Source organism: Bombina bombina, chromosome 1 (assembly GCF_027579735.1).
Source record: "Bombina bombina isolate aBomBom1 chromosome 1, aBomBom1.pri, whole genome shotgun sequence".
Classification (NCBI taxonomy): Eukaryota; Metazoa; Chordata; class Amphibia; order Anura; family Bombinatoridae; genus Bombina; species Bombina bombina.
In genome coordinates, this window is record NC_069499.1 from 551,750,271 (window position 1) to 551,771,098 (window position 20,828).

General features: G+C 41.3%; 1 protein-coding gene across 1 annotated transcript in view; it reads right to left on the minus strand.

The window, feature by feature from the left end:
• Nucleotides 1-11,779: 11,779 nt before the first annotated feature.
• The window catches only part of BZW1 (basic leucine zipper and W2 domains 1), an 88,950-nt gene continuing 79,901 nt past the window's right edge, over nt 11,780-20,828 (minus strand). Inside the window, exons 8-12 of the mRNA XM_053698716.1 lie at nt 20,360-20,530; nt 20,140-20,286; nt 13,509-13,647; nt 13,268-13,390; nt 11,780-12,268 (exon numbers count right to left, since the gene is read on the minus strand). Of these exons, the coding sequence (XP_053554691.1) occupies nt 12,237-12,268; nt 13,268-13,390; nt 13,509-13,647; nt 20,140-20,286; nt 20,360-20,530 (612 nt within the window). The 3' untranslated portion in view covers nt 11,780-12,236. The remainder of the gene's footprint in view (nt 12,269-13,267; nt 13,391-13,508; nt 13,648-20,139; nt 20,287-20,359; nt 20,531-20,828) is intronic.

Consider the following 20,828-nt stretch of genomic DNA (forward strand, 5'->3'; position numbering starts at 1 on the left):
GGGGGTGGAGCTAGAGGGGGAGCTATATGGACAGCTCTGCTGTGTGCTCTCTTTGCCACTTCCTGTTAGGAAGGAGAATATCCCACAAGTAAAGGATGAATCCGTGGACTGGATACACCTTACAAGAGAAAGGGTGTTTATCGTAAGTTCTCAGTATAAGTGACTAGGCAGGCAGATGATGTAGTAATTAAACTAATGCAGAGTACTGGAAGAAATAAATTTGTCGGCCTCTTACCACCTCTCGTCCTGGATCAGCTTGTGTGAAGCTCAATCGGATCAGTCAGGCTAAAATAAGTACTTTTCCTGTTTGGTCAGAGAGTTCTACAGTGTTGATCCCCCCTCACGCAACACTCGTGGGAGGGGTGGGAATGAAATGCCAAAGTTAAAAACTTCCACGCCCGTGCCTCGCTCAGCTGCTTCTGAAGTTAAAAAAGCAAAGGCTGCTGCCTAGCAGGAAGAGTTATGCGCACCCCCTCACGCAGCACCGGTGGGAGGGGGGAGATCTATCATGCAGAGGATAATGAAGATGGTAACTGGGCTTCTTCCACAGCAGTAGCGTGGTGTCAGTAGAGCTCTGGGTGGGTCCTTCACTTCCGTTCTCTGCCTGAGCCACTCAGGTTCTCTGGCACGAGTCTTGGCATCCTCCCCCTCGGAAGCAGGCTGGAGCAATCTTCAGATGAACACCTCAGCGTGACTTGCCTTCTAGCTCCTCCCCAGGAGTTTCGTTGTTTGGGAGGGTAATGTTCCTTTTTTTCCTTCTTAGTGCCCGATTTCTGATATATATGATAAATGTAAAGAAAGCACATCCCTTTTTTTCCCCCTCTTCTCTTTTTATGCCAATATTTGTTTATTTTTGCTTTTTCTCTTTGTGTCAAACTTTAATGTGAAATTGCAAAAAGATGTCAACTTATTGTCTATTTTCTTTAGAACTGCATCTCCTAAACAGTTGTATATTACTTTGGTTAGTCAAAGTTGAGATTATACAGTGTGTGTGTATATATATATATATATATATATATATATATATATATATACACACACACAGTACTGTATATAAAACAATTCCTACCCTCCTATAGCTCAAATGTATGGAAGTGACAGGTCTAACTAATGCAGTATCAGGTGTTCTTCCTTTTGCATAGTTCCATGAGACCTCTTCAACTCTGCATGCTTTGATAATGCCAACATTTCACTCAACTATCTCCGAATCCCATTAATTCTTCATGGGAGGTGAGGTTACCAATATTTTTTTTTCATTCAGAGTGAGGTAGGGACAGACAGAATAACTTGAAACAAAACAGAATTTATGCTTACCTGATAAATTTCTTTCTCTTGCGATGTATCGAGTCCACGGATTCATCCATACTTGTGGGGATATTCTCCTTCCCAACAGGAAATGGCAAAGAGAACACCCACAGCCTAGCTGTCTATATAGCTCCTCCCTTAGCTCCACCCCCTAGTCATTCAACCAAAGGCTAGGAAGAAAAAGGAGAAACTATAGGGTGCAGAGGTGACTGAAGTTTTTTAAATAAAAATATACTACCTGTCTTAAATAGGCAGGGCGGGCCGTGGACTCGATATATCGCAAGAGAAAGAAATTTATCAAGTAAGCATAAATTCTGTTTTCTCTTGCAAGATGTATCAAGTCCACGGATTCATCCATACTTGTGGGATACCAATACCAAAGCTTTAGGACACGGATGAAGGGATGCACAAGACAGGTACCTTAAACGGAAGGCACCACTGCTTGTAGAACCTTTCTCCCAAAAATAGCTTCCAAAGAAGCAAAAGTATCAAATTTGGAAAAAGTATGAAGGGAAGACCAAGTCGCCGCCTTACAAATCTGTTCAACAGAAGCCTCATTTTTAAAAGCCCATGTGGAAGCCACTGCTCTAGTAGAATGAGCAGTAATCCTGCCAGCAGTCTCATAAGCCAAACGGATCATGCTTTTCTGCCAAAAAGAAAGAGAGGTAGCCGTAGCCTTTTGACCTCTCCGCTTACCAGAATAAACAACAAACAATGAAGACGTTTGACGGAAATCTTTAGTTGCTTGTAAGTAGAACTTTAAAGCACAAACCACATCAAGATTGTGCAACAGACGTTCCTTCTTTGAAAAAAGATTAGGACACAGCGAAGGAACAACAATTTCCTGATTGATATTCCTATTAGAAACAACCTTAGGAAGGAATCCAGGTTTGGTACGCAAAACCACCTTATCTGCATGGAAAACAAGATAAGGTGAGTCGCACTGTAAAGCAGATAACTCAGAAACTCTTCAAGCCGAAGAGATAGCTACTAAAAACAGAAATTTCCAAGATAGAAGCTTAATATCTATGGAATGCATAGGTTCAAACTGAACCCCTTGAAGAACTTTAAGAACTAAGTTTAGGCTCCCTGGTGGAGCAACGGGTTTAAATACAGGCTTGATTCTGACTAAAGCCTGACTAAATGCTTGAACGTCTGGGACATCTGCCAGACGTTTGTGTAAAAGAATACACAAAGCAGATATCTGTCTTTTTAAGGAGCTAGCTGATAATCACTTCTCCAATCCTTCTTGGAGAAAAGACAATATTCTAGGAATCCTAATCTTACTCCATGAGTAACCCTTGGATTCACACCAACAAAGATATTTGCGCCATATCTTATGATAGATTTTCCTGGTGACAGGCTTTCTAGCTTGAATCAGGGGATCAATGACCAACTCAGAGAAACCACGCTTTGATAAAATCAGGCGTTCAATCTCCAAGCAGTCAGACGCAGAGAAATTAGATTTGGATGCTTGAACGGACCTTGGAATAGAAGGTCCTGCTTCATCGGCAGAGTCCACGGTGGAACCAATGACATGTCCACCAGGTCTGCATACCAAGTCCTGCGTGGCCACGGAGGTGCTATCAAAATAACCTAAGCTCTCTCCTGCTTGATTCTGGCAACCAGACGTGGGAGGAGAGGAAACGGTGGAAATACATAGGCCAGGTTGAAGGACCAGGGCACTGCTAGAGCATCTATCAGTGCTGCCTGGGGATCCCGGGACCTGGACCTGTAACAAGGAAGCTTGGCGTTCCGACGGGACACCATCAGATCCAATTCTGGTGTGCCCCATAGCCGAGTTAGCTGGGCAAATACTTGCGGATGGAGCTCCCACTCCCCCGAATGAAAAGTCTGGCGACTTAGGAAATCCGCCTCCCAGTTCTCTACCCCTGGGATATGGATTGCTGAAAGATGGCAAGTGTGAGTCTCCACCCATCAGATTATCTTGGTTACCTCCATCATCGCTAGAGAACTCTGTGTTCCTCCTTGGTGATTAAGCTACAGTCGTGATATTGTCTGACTGAAATGTGATGAATTTGGCCGCAGCTAGCTGAGGCCACGCCTGAAGCTCATTGAATATCGCTCTCAGTTCTAGAATGTTTATCGGGAGGAGAGTTTCCTCCCGAGACCATAAGCCCTGTGCTTTCAGGGAGTTCCAGACTGCACCCCAGCCCAGCAGGCTGGAATCTGTCGTTACTATGAGCCACTCTGGCCTGCGGAAACACATTCCCTGAGACAGGTGGTCCTGAGACAACCACCAGAGAAGAGAATCTCTGGTCTCTTGATCCAGATGTATTTGAGGAGATAAATCTGCATAATCCCCATTCCACTGTTTGAGCATGCATAGTTGCAGTGGTCTGAGGTGTAGGCGGGCAAAAGGAACTATGTCCATTGCCACTACCATAAGTCCGATTACCTCCATACACTGAGCCACTGATGGCCGAGGAATGGAATGAAGAGCTCGGCAGGTGGTTAAGAGTTTTGATTTTCTGACCTCAGTCAGAAATATTTTCATTTCTACCGAATCTATCAGAGTCCCTAGGAAGGAAACTCTTGTGAGAGGGAAGAGAGAACTATTTTTTATGTTCACCTTCCACCCATGAGATCTCAGAAAAGCCAACACGATGTCCGTGTGAGACTTGGCTAGCTGGAAAGTCGACGCTTGAATTAAGATGTCGTCTAGATAAGGTGCCACTGCTATGCCCCGCGGTCTTAGAACCGCCAAAAGGGACCCTAGCACCTTTGTGAAAATTCTGGGAGCCGTGGCCAACCCGAAGGGAAGGGCCACGAACTGGTAATGCCTGTCCAGAAAGGCGAATCTGAGGAATTGATGATGATCTCTGTGAATAGGGATGTGCAGATATGCATCCTTTAAGTCCACAGTAGTCATATATTGACCCTCCTGGATCAGAGGCAGAATAGTCCGAATAGTCTCAATCTTGAATGATGGTACTCTGAGGAATTTGTTTAGAATTTTGAGATCCAAGATTGGTCTGAAAGTTCCCTCTTTTTTGGGAACCACAAACAGGTTTGAGTTAAACCCTAGCCCTTGTTCCGATTTTGGAACTGGGCGGATCACTCCCATGGTATGTAGGTCTTCTACACAGCGTAAGAACGCTGTTCTTTGTCTGGTTTGCAGACAATTGAGAAATGTGAAATCTCCCCCTGGGACACAATTTCTAAAGCCCAGGAATCGTGAACATCTCTTGCCCAAGCCTGAGCGAAGAGAGTCTGCCCCCTACTAGATCCGGTCCTGGATCGGGGGCTACCCCTTCATGCTGTCTTGGAGGCAGCTGCAGGCTTCTTGGCCTGTTTACCCTTGTTACAAGCCTGGTTAGGTCTCCAGACTGACTTGGATTGGGCAAAATTCCCCTCTTGCTTTGCAGTAGGGGAAGCTGAAGCGGGACCACCCTTGAAGTTCCGAAAGGAACGAAAATGATTTTGTTTGGCCCTCATTTTGTTTTATCCTGAGGGAGGGCATGGCCTTTCCCTCCAGTGATGTCTGAAATAATCTCTTTCAGTTCAGGCCCAAATAGGGTCTTTCCTTTGAAAGGGATGTTCAAAAGTTTAGATTTTGACGAAAAATCAGCAGACCAGGACTTAAGCCATAACACCCTGCGTGCTAAAATGGCAAAACCTGAATTCTATGCCGCTAATTTAGCCAGTTGAAAAGCGGCATCTGTAATGAAAAAATTAGCCAACTTAAAGAATTACTTTCTGTTATAATTTTTAAGCCAAACAACTAACATATTAAAGTTAATAAACATTAATTAAAACCTACTGACCTATATTTTCTCGAAAACTACGTTTCATAACGTTATAAAAGTTATATCTTTTATTCCCCGATGATGTCACGTTATCCTGCCCACTATTTTCAGCACTGTGTGTTCAAAATACTTAAACCAATGAAAGTGTTTAAAGCGCCATTTTGAAACCTAGGTATTGTAAACGGATTGGTACAGAGCAAAGGATACCCACGGAGTGGGTTTGGAAAACAATTACATTTGCAGACAAGATTTCTGATATACAGTAGAGATATGTTAATGAAATGCTATTGATAAAAAGCGTATTTGGGGTAGTTAGTTAGTAACAGGCATAGAAAATATTTACTTACAGTGGCCCTTTAAGAGCCTTAATTCTATCCGTAATATCCTCTAATGGAGTCTCCCTCTGAAGAGCCTCTTCTAGAGCCTCGAACCAGAAAGCAGCTGCAGTAGTTACAGGAACAATGCACGCAATAGGTTGTAGAAGAAAACCTTGAACAAAAATTTTCTTTAGGAGACCCTCTAATTTTTTATCCATAGGATCTTTGAAAGCACAACTGTCTTCGATAGGTATAGTTGTACGCTTGACGAGAGTAGAAATAGCTCCCTCCACCTTAGGAACCGTCTGCCACGAGTCCCGCATGGTGTCAGATATGAGATACATTTTCTTAAAAACAGGAGGGGGAACAAACGGTATGCCTGGTCTATCCCACTCCTTAGTAACAATATTCGCAATCCTCTTAGGGACTGGAAAAACATCAGTGTAAACAGGAACCTCTAAGTATTTGTCCATTTTACACAATTTCTCTGGGACTACTAAAGGGTCACAATCATCCAGAGTCGCTAATACCTCCCTGAGCAACAAGCGGAGGTGTTCAAGCTTAAATTTAAAGGCCGTCATATCAGAATCCGTATGAGGGAGCGTCTTCCCTGAATCAGAAATCTCTCCCTCAGACAGCAAATCCCTTACCCCTACTTCAGAACATTGTGAGGGTATATCGGATACGGCTACTAAAGCGTCAGAAGGCTCAGCATTTGTTCTTAACCCAGAGCTGTCACGCTTTCCTTGTAACCCAGGTAGTTTAGCTAAAACCTCTGTGAGGGTTGTATTCATAACTGTGGCCATGTCTTGTAAAGTAAACAAAGTCGACGCACTAGAGGTACTTGGCGTCACTTGTGCGGGCGTTACTGGTTGTGACACTTGGGGAGAGCTAGATGGCATAACCTCATTTCTTTCTGTCTGAGAATTATCTAGCGATATATCTTTAAGTGCTATAATAGGATCTTTAAAATTTATAGACATATCAGTGCAAGTGGGACACATTCTAAGAGGGGGTTCCACAATGGCTTCTAAACACATTGAACAAGGAGTTTCCTTGATGTCAGACATATGTTAACAGGCTAGTAATGAAACAAGCAAGCTTGGAAAACACTTTATTCAAAGTAAATAATACTTAGAAAAAAACGGTACTGTGCCTTTAAGAGAAAAGATGCACAAACTCTGCAAAACAGTGTAAAAACGCAGTAAACTTCGAAATTTTTACAGTGGAATCATAAAGCCTTAGTAAGATTGCCCCACCAGACAAACGATTAACCCCTTAATGTAAAAACCAGATTGACAAAACCTCAAACACCGGTATAAAAACATTCAGCACCCTGCCACAGCTCTGCTGTGGCGCCTACCTGCCCTTAGGGATAGATTTGTGGGGAAAAAGCTTTCTTTAGGCCCTTAAGCACAGCAGGACACTCTGGAGAAGCAGCTGGATGTCTTCTGTGTAAAAGAAACTGCGCAACTGAGGCACGAAAATAGGCCCCTCCCACCTCACTCGATGTTAGTGGGGCCTAAAAGAAACACACCAAAGTGTTTCTAAACTAGCCATGTGGGTTAAAAACCCTTAATAAACCATAATGACCCCTCAAAAAAACTTTAATCTTTTTTTAAAAAAAAAGCATTTTTCCTATAAGTGTCACCAGTAACAACTGAGCCCTTTATGCAAGATGGGATTCCATACTAAGTGTCTGAATACAGCTTACCCTTCCCTCATGGGGATACTGCCAGTCTTTTCTAGAATTATCACAGTCTGTCTAGAAAAAAAATTGACTGAACATACCTCAATGCAGCTTAGAATGCAAACCGTTCCCCCAACTGAAGTTTTCCTTAACTCCTCAGCCTCTGTGGGAACAGCAGTGGATCTTAGTTACAAAGTGCTAAAATCATCATCCTCTTTGCAGAAATCTTCATCCCTTTTCTGCTAGAGTGAATAGTACACACTGGTACCATTTAAAATAAACTTTTGCTTGAGAAAATAAAAACTAACATTTTTGCCACCACACTCACTTTACCCTTCCTAGTACTTAGAGTAGGCAAAGAGAATGACTGAGGGGAGGAGCTATATAGACAGCTCTGCTGTGGGTGATCTCTTTGCCACTTCCTGTTAGGAAGGAGAATATCCCCACAAGTATGGATGAATCCGTGGATTCGATACATCTTGCAAGAGAGCCTCATCTTGCCCCACCCCAAAAAATAAGTGATGAAAATTGGTCAAACGCCCTTCAAGCGGAGGCCAAGACAGCAACTTCCATTGCAGCAGAGCAGTAAAGTACCTTGATGCGTCTGAAAAGGTGATCACTTGACTGTGACATGCAAGACCACACCTACGCTGTTTGACCAGCAATCATTGAGCTTGTATGCTGCATCTTCCAGGCGGCTGTCCTTGCCTGTGTCAGTCTCGCTGGGGGGACCGGTGTGCCCCAGCTTGTGTCACGTGCACTACTAGTAGTGCCCAACCAAATATGAGTTACCCTTTGTCTGTCTTAGAGGTTAACCACTTTTGCCCGAACTTAGCCTATGGACCGCCTCTTATCGTTCTAGCCAACCTGGGACATAGGAACCCTCTCCTGGAGCAACGGTTCGTTGGGTGGAATTGTCCTTGGACTTATTTTTCATTTCATTTTTATATTGTTTTTCATATCTTGATTTATATTTCTAATATCGTCATTTTTACATCACCTTATTTTTATCCTCACAAGGTTATTCTCCAACATATCTTTAATAGAATTTGTTTAATTTTTAAGATCTATTTAGTGCCCATTTAGTAAGTGCCCCCCCTTTTATTATTTGTGAGCAGGGCACTTAACCTTATAAACTTTATTTTTATTTTGAATCTTTTATTTAGACTTTTAGTAAAAATAAAATACAGGTTTATTTACATTTGTATGTGTACATATAACTTGAAGGCTGTCGTAGGGCAAATAGTACTGAACAACAACTTTATAGGAATTATACTCATCCATATCACTATCATTGTTCTGCTTTAAACGACCCTGTCCACTAGGTTAGCAGTTAAAATAGCAGATAATATCAGATAGTTTTTGGGATAAGCAACCTTAGTGATGAAATTGCAAGAGTTCACAATTATACATTTTCTAAGTACATCTTTATGTTAGCTAAGGCTCCAGATCTTGCAAAAGTAGTAAGGTAAATGAACCTAGTGTTGTAAAGTCTTATTTTTTTTTTTATATAGTTAGAACTGGAATACCTCCCGACCTATGCAGGGTCACTCTTGTACCCAAATGAGATACTGGTGAGGGCCTCAAATGGTGAAAAAGGTCACTTTTGGACCACTGATATAAGTAGTGTATTAGCAACTTATGTTTAATGTTGAAAATATAAAGGGCTGGCAAGTTGATAGTTCAAGCCTGAGGTTAAATCTAAAAGGGTGAGTTCATAAAATCTGGGTCTAAATTTCAATGATTGGAGGACCTATAAAAGTTCATAAATGGTAATAAATGAAGATTCTACTAGCCAAATGATGGAAGACGGCCTTGTTGAGCTGTGAAATAGGGATAATCATGTGGGCTACAGGGTATATATATTTTTATAAGAGGGTATCCTAGCAATATTTATAGTAGGCAAAGAGTGACTGTCGTGTGATAGCATAGGATTGGAAATAGGGGGTTAATATATGGCTTGGTCGAGCTGAAAGGTATGCATTATACTGGCAAGATGTTGAGTGATGTTAGTATATAGGGTTGTCTCAGATTAAACATTACAGGAGTACGTAGGGTAGGATATAGAGCCTTCTTAAATTGAGTTAAATTGTCTCGCTACACATAGTCCTACTATCAACTAGCACCCACAACCTGTATGACTCCCTATCAATGTCTTAAACCAATGTTGCTTAATCAAACAGATTAGGCAGGATTCTATTAGCAGAAAAAATAAAAAAGAGTGAGCATGTCTAGCATATGTTAACATGGGTAGATGCCTACAAATGCCTATCTAGGCAATTATAAGATTTTTGGAACACACTTAAGATAGGTAAAAACATAAGGGCACATGTATAACCAATAGAACATGAGAAAAAAGCAATGAGTCCATGGTTTTATTTGAATATGAGGTTAAAAAACAGGGCAATATGTATCCTAACATAGCAGAACCTCAACAGGTGGGTAACCAAATATCTCGCAATAAACTTACTAATGGCAACACCTCTCCTTGATAAGAGTCAAGCTGGGCAAAGGGCAGGAGAGTGAGCCAGACAAATTGCAGAAAGGCCATATGTCAGGGAGGGTCCACTGGCTATGAAATAGTAAGAATTGTAAGGGGAGTCTATAATAAGTTTTATAGGTTTCAGGGCATCCGCACTTCTTGTGCAACTTAGTTTCCTCTGTGCATCAGGGGCCTGGACAACGCTTCTCCATTCTCCAGCTGGAGTCTCATCACGCACCTGGAGGCCAGCCGCTCCATCACGGGTTTCAGATGAGAAAAAAACTCTGGTATGTATGTCGTTAGTCCAAACGGAGGTGTGAGATCCAAGCTGAACCCAGGCGATCACAGGTTCTGCAGATGGGAAGTGGAGTCCCTGCTTCTTCGGTAGCTCATATCACTAGTTTGAGATTCATCTTGAGATGAGGGTAGCTTTGCGGCTTCATGCGGTAGATCGTCACTCTTGCTGTCCACCATCTTGATCACACCTTTTCTCTTACAATGTGAGAAAGCTTTTCATAGTTGCAGCCCATCCGATGCTCTAAATTTTCTTAAAGTGCTTGTGCCTGTAAGGAAAAGTCCTCCTCCATAGATAGATAGATAGGGTAATATTGGTTTAATGACTGCTCCACCCTGTAGTAGATTTAACAGATACACAACTCTACCCGGTTAGCCCTCAAACCGGGAGAGGGGGAAGATGGTAATGTGAGGTGGGCCACAGCATTCCAGTTTAAGTGGTCTGGATTGGACCTTCTGCTTGAATGGATCGCAATAAAAGTAGTATCTCCAGAATCAGGATTGACTCCTTGAGAAGTAGGTAAGATTATTATGCAGAAAGCAGTAAATCTAGCGAAATAAACCACCGATTCTTCAGATTAAGATCTGAGAGCTACAGAGTTATGCGTCCTTGAATGCATGCGGCTTGGTCACCCTCCACCTTATACACATTTTAATAATCTTTGCATTTTCATTTTACACTTATTTTTTTCCTGGTGGAACTTCTAGTTTGCACCTAATTTTTCTTTGCTACCTTTCTATTTCTTCATCTTGGCTGCACATTAGACTGGGATCCAGAGTGGTGGAAGGGATTAAATGCTCTTAGAGCTTTGGGAATCTTTGCCTCCTCCTAGTAGCCAAGAGTGAATCCTAGTAGTAATGGCTTGTGGACTCTCACCACCAAATCGATCAGGCAACCACAACCTCCCCCCCCACTCCTTGCTCTTAATCTTAAAGGGATGGAAACTCCCAACAGGTCCAAAAAGAACATGGAAATTGATTTTGATCAAAGTTCAATCTCTTCATTAGAAATCTAACATTAGTGACTTGATGTATGACTGCCACTGAGATAAGTATTGTACTGGGAATGCAAAGAAAAATGGGCAAAAAAATAAATTTTAGACTGACTTCAAAACAAATTAATTTGTCTTGAAAGGAGGTAGCTTCTCTGTAGAAAATATCTAGTGGTAATAGTTACTTGGGAGGATGGAAATATTTGAATACTGTCATATGGTCATCTGCATTCCAAATGAGCAGATGTTATACAGTGGTAAACTGGCTATGGGCCAGGTTTGCTATATAATTATGAACAACAACAAAACACCACCACTTCAAAATTTGATAATACATTTTATACTAACTTTGAGACCGTGGCTAGACTTGTTTGTGGACTAAACTCCAGATTGGCTCCTTCAAAGAAGGCAAATGGTGGGTGTAGTTTGACTTAATTGCAATAAAAAGGATGCTAATTTGTTTTAGCAACATGAAGACTATGGCTATGTTATTCTTTAGAAACACAGCAGAAATGTTTTGTAATTACTGTTCCTTTAATTACATAAAAAGGGGCAAAATATTAAAGTTTGATTATTCTTAACTAAACATTTTAGATAAAAATCTCAAGGTGTTAGTACCCCTTTAACCACAAAATTAAAATGAGGCATTGCAAATTGAGGTAGGGACAGACAAAACTTGAAACAAAGCCTCATCTTGCCCCCACCCCAAAAAATAAGTGAACTAAAATTGGTCAAATGCCCTTCAAGCGGAGGCCAAGACAGCAACTTCCATTGCCGCAGAGCAGTAAAGTACCTTGATGCTGGTGAAAAGGAGATCAAGGATGGAAGTGCTGAAAATCATTTTATAAGTTGGAAACTTATTAACCCTCCTTTTTAATTTGTTTCAATTTAAATGAAAATTTAAAAACAAAAATAAAACCATACAACAGTTCACTTTGGATTCGGTGTTTAATTTGCAAAGTTTCCATAACAAATATACCAAATCATACGGATTTTAAACTTTATTTTTTTTTATAGAAAACCAGGGGATAAAATGAATTCGTTTTGAAAGGCTTTAAATTACATTATTACAGTAGAAAAACAGGAGGTAGAGGGTAACTGAAGAAAAATTGAAAAATGTAAAGGATGAGTCCAGACTTTCAAGGCTTCTTAAAACATGGTTGGTTTGTTTTTAAAAAAAAAAAAAAAAAAAAAAAAAAAGCCCCCGACATGTTGACCATTAAATGAAAAAAAAAAAAAAAAATTAAATTAAAACTAGTGTAATGAAAGCCCTTATATCATGCTTGATACAGGAGGTAGGATGTAATAACCAGGACACACAATGGAACATGAGTTTTTTTTTTTTAATCTATAGCTCCTGTGTTTGCTTACTGACACCATAATAAATCAATCACCCTCTTCATTCTCAGACTCTGACTCTGCAAAGACAAAATAGACATGGTTATACCAATTATGAAGACATTTAGTTCAAAAATTTAAAGACAAATCAGTTGCATCTTTACTTCACACACTAGAGTCGGTAATGCACGATTTGTCAACCTCTACTTTAGAGGTTACAAATTTTCCAATGAAAATTTAGAAAAAAAAAAAACTATATGGACTGATAATAATTAAATGTTTAGGAATTGGGCTAAGGTGTTTGACATTTGAATGGTATTCACAATAATTAAATTGATACTAAACCCACATTTATTTCTTTAATGATTCAGATAGAGCAAGCAATTTTAAGCAACTTTCTCATTTAAGCCTATAATTAAATTCTTTGTTCTCTTGCTATATTTATTTGAAGAGCAGGTATATAAAAAGAGTTGGCCCATTTTTGGTCAGCACTTGCCAATTGGTGGCTAAATGCAATTCCAGTAAATGTTGCCAGCAATAAGCGCTATCCAGGGTGCTGAACTAAAAATGGGCCGGCTAATAGGAGTAAATTAGAAAGTTGCCTGCTTTATCTAAATCATTGGAAAAAAAAAAAAGTGGGTTTAGTATCCCTTTAAAATATGTTTCATTCAATAACGAATATAGAAGTAGGAGAACTTTCAGGATGTTCAGATCTTTTCGAAGCGGAATTTCTACTTGTGAAATTGAACCACACAAATCTTTGCAAATTCAGATTTTAGTTTGCTTCACTTTCTAAAGTAGAAATTCTGCTCCAAAAAGGATCAGATCACGAAAGTCTGCCTACTTCTGTTTTCGGTATTAAATAAAAAGTGCAGAATGCACAAGTCTAACGTTAATATCTAAATAGCTAGTGTAATGAAACTCTAGTATCAGTGATAGTCTATTTAATACTTTATAAATGCATAACAGAAGTGTACAATAGATTTGGGGCACATTTGCATTAAGTTTAAAATCTTTACGTTTACTAAGGACCATAAAATAGCATAGAAGCATCGAGACGGACTAAAAAAAAAAATTACCTTCTTCCGCATTCTTAAGCCATTCAACAAATTTTCTCATTTGCTCCAGGAACACACTTTTTCCTTTTGCAATATGTGCATCTTTGTACCACTTCAAAATAGGCTCTTCACTCAGAACCTCAGCTGCAGGATAAAGTTTACAAATAAAAGTGACAAGAGGTAAAGATTATAAAAATTTAGAAAGCCTTTTCAATATCAAGAGAAAGAAAGCCATAAGGGATTCACAGTAACAGTCACCCACCTTTATAAAAAAGCACCACAATTTTCTGAAAGGACTTCATGAAGTGAATGTTGTCATAGCAATACTCCTGAATTTTCAGCAGCAGTGTCAGTTCTGACTGACCTTGGGTTGTAAAGGCAGCAAGTAGAGGGCTGTATTGCTAAAATATAAAACACAGCTTTAACCGTTAACTAGTAGTACTACCAAATTTCACACAAAATTAGAAGTTTCAGGTGCATTGTGTATGGGCGTAGGCATCTTACACATTTTACATGGATTTTCATGTTTAAAGTGACATAATACTCATATGCTAAATCAATTGAAACTGATGCAGTATAACTGTAAAAAGCTGACAGGAAATATCACCTGAGCATCTCTATGTAAAAAAGGAAGATATTTTACCTCACAATCTCCTCAGCTCACCAGAGTAAGTTCTGTGTAAAAAACAGAATTTATGTTTACCTGATAAATTTCTTTCTCCAACGGTGTGTCCGGTCCACGGCGTCATCCTTACTTGTGGGATATTCTCTTCCCCAACAGGAAATGGCAAAGAGCCCAGCAAAGCTGGTCACATGATCCCTCCTAGGCTCCGCCTACCCCAGTCATTCGACCGACGTTAAGGAGGAATATTTGCATAGGAGAAACCATATGGTACCGTGGTGACTGTAGTTAAAGAAAATAAAATATCAGACCTGATTAAAAAAACCAGGGCGGGCCGTGGACCGGACACACCGTTGGAGAAAGAAATTTATCAGGTAAACATAAATTCTGTTTTCTCCAACATAGGTGTGTCCGGTCCACGGCGTCATCCTTACTTGTGGGAACCAATACCAAAGCTTTAGGACACGGATGAAGGGAGGGAGCAAATCAGGTCACCTAAATGGAAGGCACCACGGCTTGCAAAACCTTTCTCCCAAAAATAGCCTCAGAAGAAGCAAAAGTATCAAACTTGTAAAATTTGGTAAAAGTGTGCAGTGAAGACCAAGTCGCTGCCCTACATATCTGATCAACAGAAGCCTCGTTCTTGAAGGCCCATGTGGAAGCCACAGCCCTAGTGGAATGAGCTGTGATTCTTTCGGGAGGCTGCCGTCCGGCAGTCTCGTAAGCCAATCTGATGATGCTTTTAATCCAAAAAGAGAGAGAGGTAGAAGTTGCTTTTTGACCTCTCCTTTTACCGGAATAAACAACAAACAAGGAAGATGTTTGTCTAAAATCCTTTGTAGCATCTAAATAGAATTTTAGAGCGCGAACAACATCCAAATTGTGCAACAAACGTTCCTTCTTTGAAACTGGTTTTGGACACAGAGAAGGTACGATAATCTCCTGGTTAATGTTTTTGTTAGAAACAACTTTTGGAAGAAAACCAGGTTTAGTACGTAAAACCACCTTATCTGCATGGAACACCAGATAAGGAGGAGAACACTGCAGAGCAGATAATTCTGAGACTCTTCTAGCAGAAGAAATCGCAACTAAAAACAAAACTTTCCAAGATAATAACTTAATATCAACGGAATGTAAGGGTTCAAACGGAACCCCCTGAAGAACTGAAAGAACTAAATTGAGACTCCAAGGAGGAGTCAAAGGTTTGTAAACAGGCTTGATTCTAACCAGAGCCTGAACAAAGGCTTGAACATCTGGCACAGCTGCCAGCTTTTTGTGAAGTAATACCGACAAGGCAGAAATCTGTCCCTTCAGGGAACTAGCAGATAATCCTTTTTCCAATCCTTCTTGAAGGAAGGATAGAATCCTAGGAATCTTAACCTTGTCCCAAGGGAATCCTTTAGATTCACACCAACAGATATATTTTTTCCAAATCTTGTGGTAAATCTTTCTAGTCACAGGCTTTCTGGCCTGAACAAGAGTATCGATCACAGAATCTGAGAATCCTCGCTTCGATAAAATCAAGCGTTCAATCTCCAAGCAGTCAGCTGGAGTGAAACCAGATTCGGATGTTCGAACGGACCCTGAACAAGAAGGTCTCGTCTCAAAGGTAGCTTCCAAGGTGGAGCCGATGACATATTCACCAGATCTGCATACCAAGTCCTGCGTGGCCACGCAGGAGCTATCAAGATCACCGACGCCCTCTCCTGCTTGATCCTGGCTATCAGCCTGGGGATGAGAGGAAATGGCGGGAACACATAAGCTAGTTTGAAGGTCCAAGGTGCTACTAGTGCATCCACTAGAGCCGCCTTGGGGTCCCTGGATCTGGCCCCGTAGCAAGGAACTTTGAAGTTCTGACGAGAGGCCATCAGATCCATGTCTGGAATGCCCCACAGGTGAGTGACTTGGGCAAAGATTTCCGGATGGAGTTCCCACTCCCCCGGATGCAATGTCTGACGACTCAGAAAATCCGCTTCCCAATTTTCCACTCCTGGGATGTGGATAGCAGACAGGTGGCAGGAGTGAGACTCCGCCCAAAGAATAATTTTGGTTACTTCTTCCATCGCTAGGGAACTCCTTGTTCCCCCCTGATGGTTGATGTACGCAACAGTCGTCATGTTGTCTGATTGAAACCGTATGAACCTGGTCCTCGCAAGCTGGGGCCAGGCCTGGAGAGCATTGAATATCGCTCTCAGTTCCAGAATATTTATCGGTAGAAGAGATTCTTCCCGAGACCAAAGACCCTGAGCTTCCAGGGATCCCCAGACCGCGCCCCAGCCTATCAGACTGGCGTCGGTCGTGACAATGACCCACTCTGGTCTGTGGAACATCATCCCTTGAGACAGATTGTCCAGGGACAGCCACCAACGGAGTGAGTCTCTGGTCCTCTGATTTACTTGTATCTTCGGAGACAAGTCTGTATAGTCCCCATTCCACTGACTGAGCATGCACAGTTGTAATGGTCTTAGATGAATGCGTGCAAAAGGAACTATGTCCATCGCCGCCACCATCAACCCGATCACTTCCATGCACTGAGCTATGGAAGGAAGAGGAACGGAATGAAGTATCCGACAAGAGTCCAGAAGCTTTGTTTTTCTGGCCTCTGTTAGAAAGATCCTCATTTCTAAGGAGTCTATAATTGTTCCCAAGAAGGGAACCCTTGTTGACGGGGATAGAGAACTCTTTTCCACGTTCACTTTCCAGCCGTGAGATCTGAGAAAGGCCAGGACAATGTCCGTGTGAGCCTTTGCTTGAGGAAGGGACGACGCTTGAATCAGAATGTCGTCCAGGTAAGGTACTACTGCAAAGCCCCTTGGTCTTAGCACCGCTAGAAGGGACCCTAGTACCTTTGTGAAAATCCTTGGAGCAGTGGCTAATCCGAAAGGAAGCGCCACGAACTGGTAATGTTTGTCCAGGAATGCAAACCTTAGGAACCGATGATGTTCCTTGTGGATAGGAATATGTAGATACGCATCCTTTAAATCCACCGTGGTCATGAATTGACCTTCCTGGATGGAAGGAAGGATAGTTCGAATGGTTTCCATCTTGAACGATGGGACCTTGAGAAATTTGTTTAAGATCTTGAGATCTAGGATTGGTCTGAACGTTCCCTCTTTTTTGGGAACTATGAACAGATTGGAGTAGAACCCCATCCCTTGTTCTCTTAATGGAACAGGATGAATCACTCCCATTTTTAACAGGTCTTCTACACAATGTAAGAACGCCTGTCTTTTTATGTGGTCTGAAGACAACTGCGACCTGTGGAACCTCCCCCTTGGGGGAAGTCCCTTGAATTCCAGAAGATAACCCTGGGAGACTATTTCTAGCGCCCAAGGATCCAGAACATCTCTTGCCCAAGCCTGAGCGAAGAGAGAGAGACTGCCCCCCACCAGATCCGGTCCCGGATCGGGGGCCAATATTTCATGCTGTCTTGGTAGCAGTGGCAGGTTTCTTGGCCTGCTTTCCCTTGTTCCAGCCTTGCATTGGTCTCCAAGCTGGCTTGGCCTGAGCAGTATTACCCTCTTGCTTAGAGGACGTAGCACCTTGGGCTGGTCCGTTTTTACGAAAGGGACGAAAATTAGGTCTATTTTTTGCCTTGAAAGGCCGATCCTGAGGAAGGGCGTGGCCTTTACCCCCAGTGATATCAGAGATAATCTCTTTCAAGTCAGGACCAAACAACGTTTTCCCCTTGAAAGGAATGTTTAGTAGCTTGTTCTTGGAAGACGCATCAGCCGACCAAGATTTCAACCAAAGCGCTCTGCGCGCCACAATAGCAAACCCAGAGTTCTTAGCCGCTAACTTAGCCAATTGCAAAGAGGCGTCTAGAGTGAAAGAATTAGCCAATTTGAGAGCATTGATTCTGTCCATAATCTCCTCATAAGGAGGAGAGTCACTATCGAGCACCTTAAGCAGTTCATCAAACCAGAAATATGCGGCAGTAGTGACAGGGACAATGCATGAAATGGGTTGTAGAAGGTAACCCTGCTGAACAAACATCTTTTTAAGCAAACCTTCTAATTTTTTATCCATAGGATCTTTGAAAGCACAACTATCCTCTATGGGAATAGTGGTGCGTTTGTTTAAAGTAGAAACCGCTCCCTCGACCTTGGGGACTGACTGCCATAAGTCCTTTCTGGGGTCGACCATAGGAAACAATTTTTTAAATATGGGGGGAGGGACGAAAGGAATACCGGGCCTTTCCCATTCTTTATTAACAATGTCCGCCACCCGCTTGGGTATAGGAAAAGCTTCTGGGAGCCCCGGCACCTCTAGGAACTTGTCCATTTTACATAGTTTCTCTGGGATGACTAAATTTTCACAATCATCCAGAGTGGATAATACCTCCTTAAGCAAAATGCGGAGATGTTCCAATTTAAATTTAAATGTAATCACATCAGATTCAGCCTGCTGAGAAATGTTCCCTAAATCAGTAATTTCTCCCTCAGACAAAACCTCCCTGGCCCCCTCAGATTGGGTTAGGGGCCCTTCAGAGATATTAATATCAGCGTCGTCATGCTCTTCAGTAACTAAAACAGAGCAGCCACGCTTACGCTGACAAGGGTTCATTTTGGCTAAAATGTTTTTGACAGAATTATCCATTACAGCCGTTAATTGTTGCATAGTAAGGAGTATTGGCGCGCTAGATGTACTAGGGGCCTCCTGAGTGGGCAAGACTCGTGTAGACGAAGGAGGGAATGATGCAGTACCATGCTTACTCCCCTCACTTGAGGAATCATCTTGGGCATCATTGTCATTATCACATAAATCACATTTATTTAAATGAATAGGAATTCTGGCTTCCCCACATTCAGAACACAGTCTATCTGGTAGGTCAGACATGTTAAACAGGCATAAACTTGATCAGAAAGTACAAAAAACGTTTTAAAATAAAACCGTTACTGTCACTTTAAATTTTAAACTGAACACACTTTATTACTGCAATTGCGAAAAAACATGAAGGAATTGTTCAAAATTCACCAAATTTTCACCACAGCGTCTTAAAGCCTTGAAAATATTGCACACCAATTTTGGAAGCTTTAACCCTTAAAATAACGGAACCGGAGCCGTTTTAAGCTTTAAACCCCTTTACAGTCCCTGGTATCTGCTTTGCTGAGACCCAACCAAACCCAAAGGGGAATACGATACCAAATGACGCCTTCAGAAGTCTTTTATAAGTATCAGAGCTCCTCTCACATGCGACTGCATGCCATGTCTCTCAAAAACAAGTGCGCAACACCGGCGCGAAAATGAGACTCTGCCTATGCTTTGGGAAAGCCCCTAAAGAATAAGGTGTCTAAAACAGTGCCTGCCGATATTATTATATCAAAATACCCAGATAAAATGATTCCTCAAGGCTAAATATGTGTTAATAATCAATCGATTTAGCCCAGAAAAAGTCTACAGTTTAAATAAGCCCTTGTGAAGCCCTTATTTACAATCGTAATAAACATGGCTTACCGGATCCCATAGGGAAAATGACAGCTTCCAGCATTACATCGTCTTGTTAGAATGTGTCATACCTCAAGCAGCAAGGGACTGCAAACTGTTCCCCCAACTGAAGTTAATTGCTCTCAACAGTCCTGTGTGGAACAGCCATGGATTTTAGTTACGGTTGCTAAAATCATTTTCCTCATACAAACAGAATTCTTCATCTCTTTTCTGTTTCTGAGTAAATAGTACGTACCAGCACTATTTGAAAATAACAAACTCTTGATTGAATAATGAAAAACTACAGTTAAACACTAAAAAACTCTAAGCCATCTCCGTGGAGATGTTGCCTGTACAACGGCAAAGAGAATGACTGGGGTAGGCGGAGCCTAGGAGGGATCATGTGACCAGCTTTGCTGGGCTCTTTGCCATTTCCTGTTGGGGAAGAGAATATCCCACAAGTAAGGATGACGCCGTGGACCGGACACACCTATGTTGGAGAAAGTTATACTTAACTGCAGGTAAAAAAATGTCCCGGGACAGACATATCGATTTGCTGCTTAGAAGTCCTTTACAATGGGATGCGGCTACTGAGAAATTTGAGGTAAAAATATCTTTTACATAGATATTCAGGTGATATTTTCTAGTCCGCTTTTTACAGCTATACTGCATCACTTTCAAGTGTTTAAACATTTGGGTATTATGGCCCTTTAACAGATGTAGCTGGTTAAAACAAGGCATAAAGGGAACAGTCTAAATTAGTTAAGGATGTGCTGGCCTATTTCTTCAGTTTTAACTGTAGTTAAAAATGGTGAGTAAATAGCCCTTCGTTAGGGTTTCATACCTTCAAGTGTTTGATGGCTTGCTCAGTAACCAGCTCCTCCTTTTTGTTCCATTCCACCATGCTCATGACACTGGACCACAAGATACCAATCACAGTTTGCTCGGTGATGGCGCTTTTCTTCATTTCCTCCTTCACATACATACTTATCTGAAAGCAATTTGATCAGTTTACTTAAGATACAGACAACTGTTCACATTTAAAATTAAGATTTGATACTCACATCTTTAAGAGATTCTCCTTTAGACATCATTTCTTGAAGTTCTTTATGAAGCTCCTTACGAGCACCTATTGTTTGCTGATTTCGCACATATTCAGAAAGTTCTTTTAGCCCTGCATCAGTGAAGTATTTAGTGAAGTGTTCAACACTTTGCTTATTGGCAGGAAAGAGTTCCTGTAAGAGAGCAATACCTTTATTAAATATAAAAGTCAATCTGTTCTATTTGGCCACCATATGTCCCTTAAAAAAAGATCTTTAAGAACAAGAAATGTCATTTAGAACTGCAATATTAGTTTATTTTTTAAAACAGAAATGCAGTGAGTTTACAAAAAAAATTCAAGTGATACTTTGCAGTACACATGAGCAGTGCCATCAAAAAGAAAAGGGAGGAATGTAAGATGAGTACACCACCAACTGCTCCCAATAAATTTGCCAATCTATTAAAAGTAATCAATACATTTGATTACAGTAT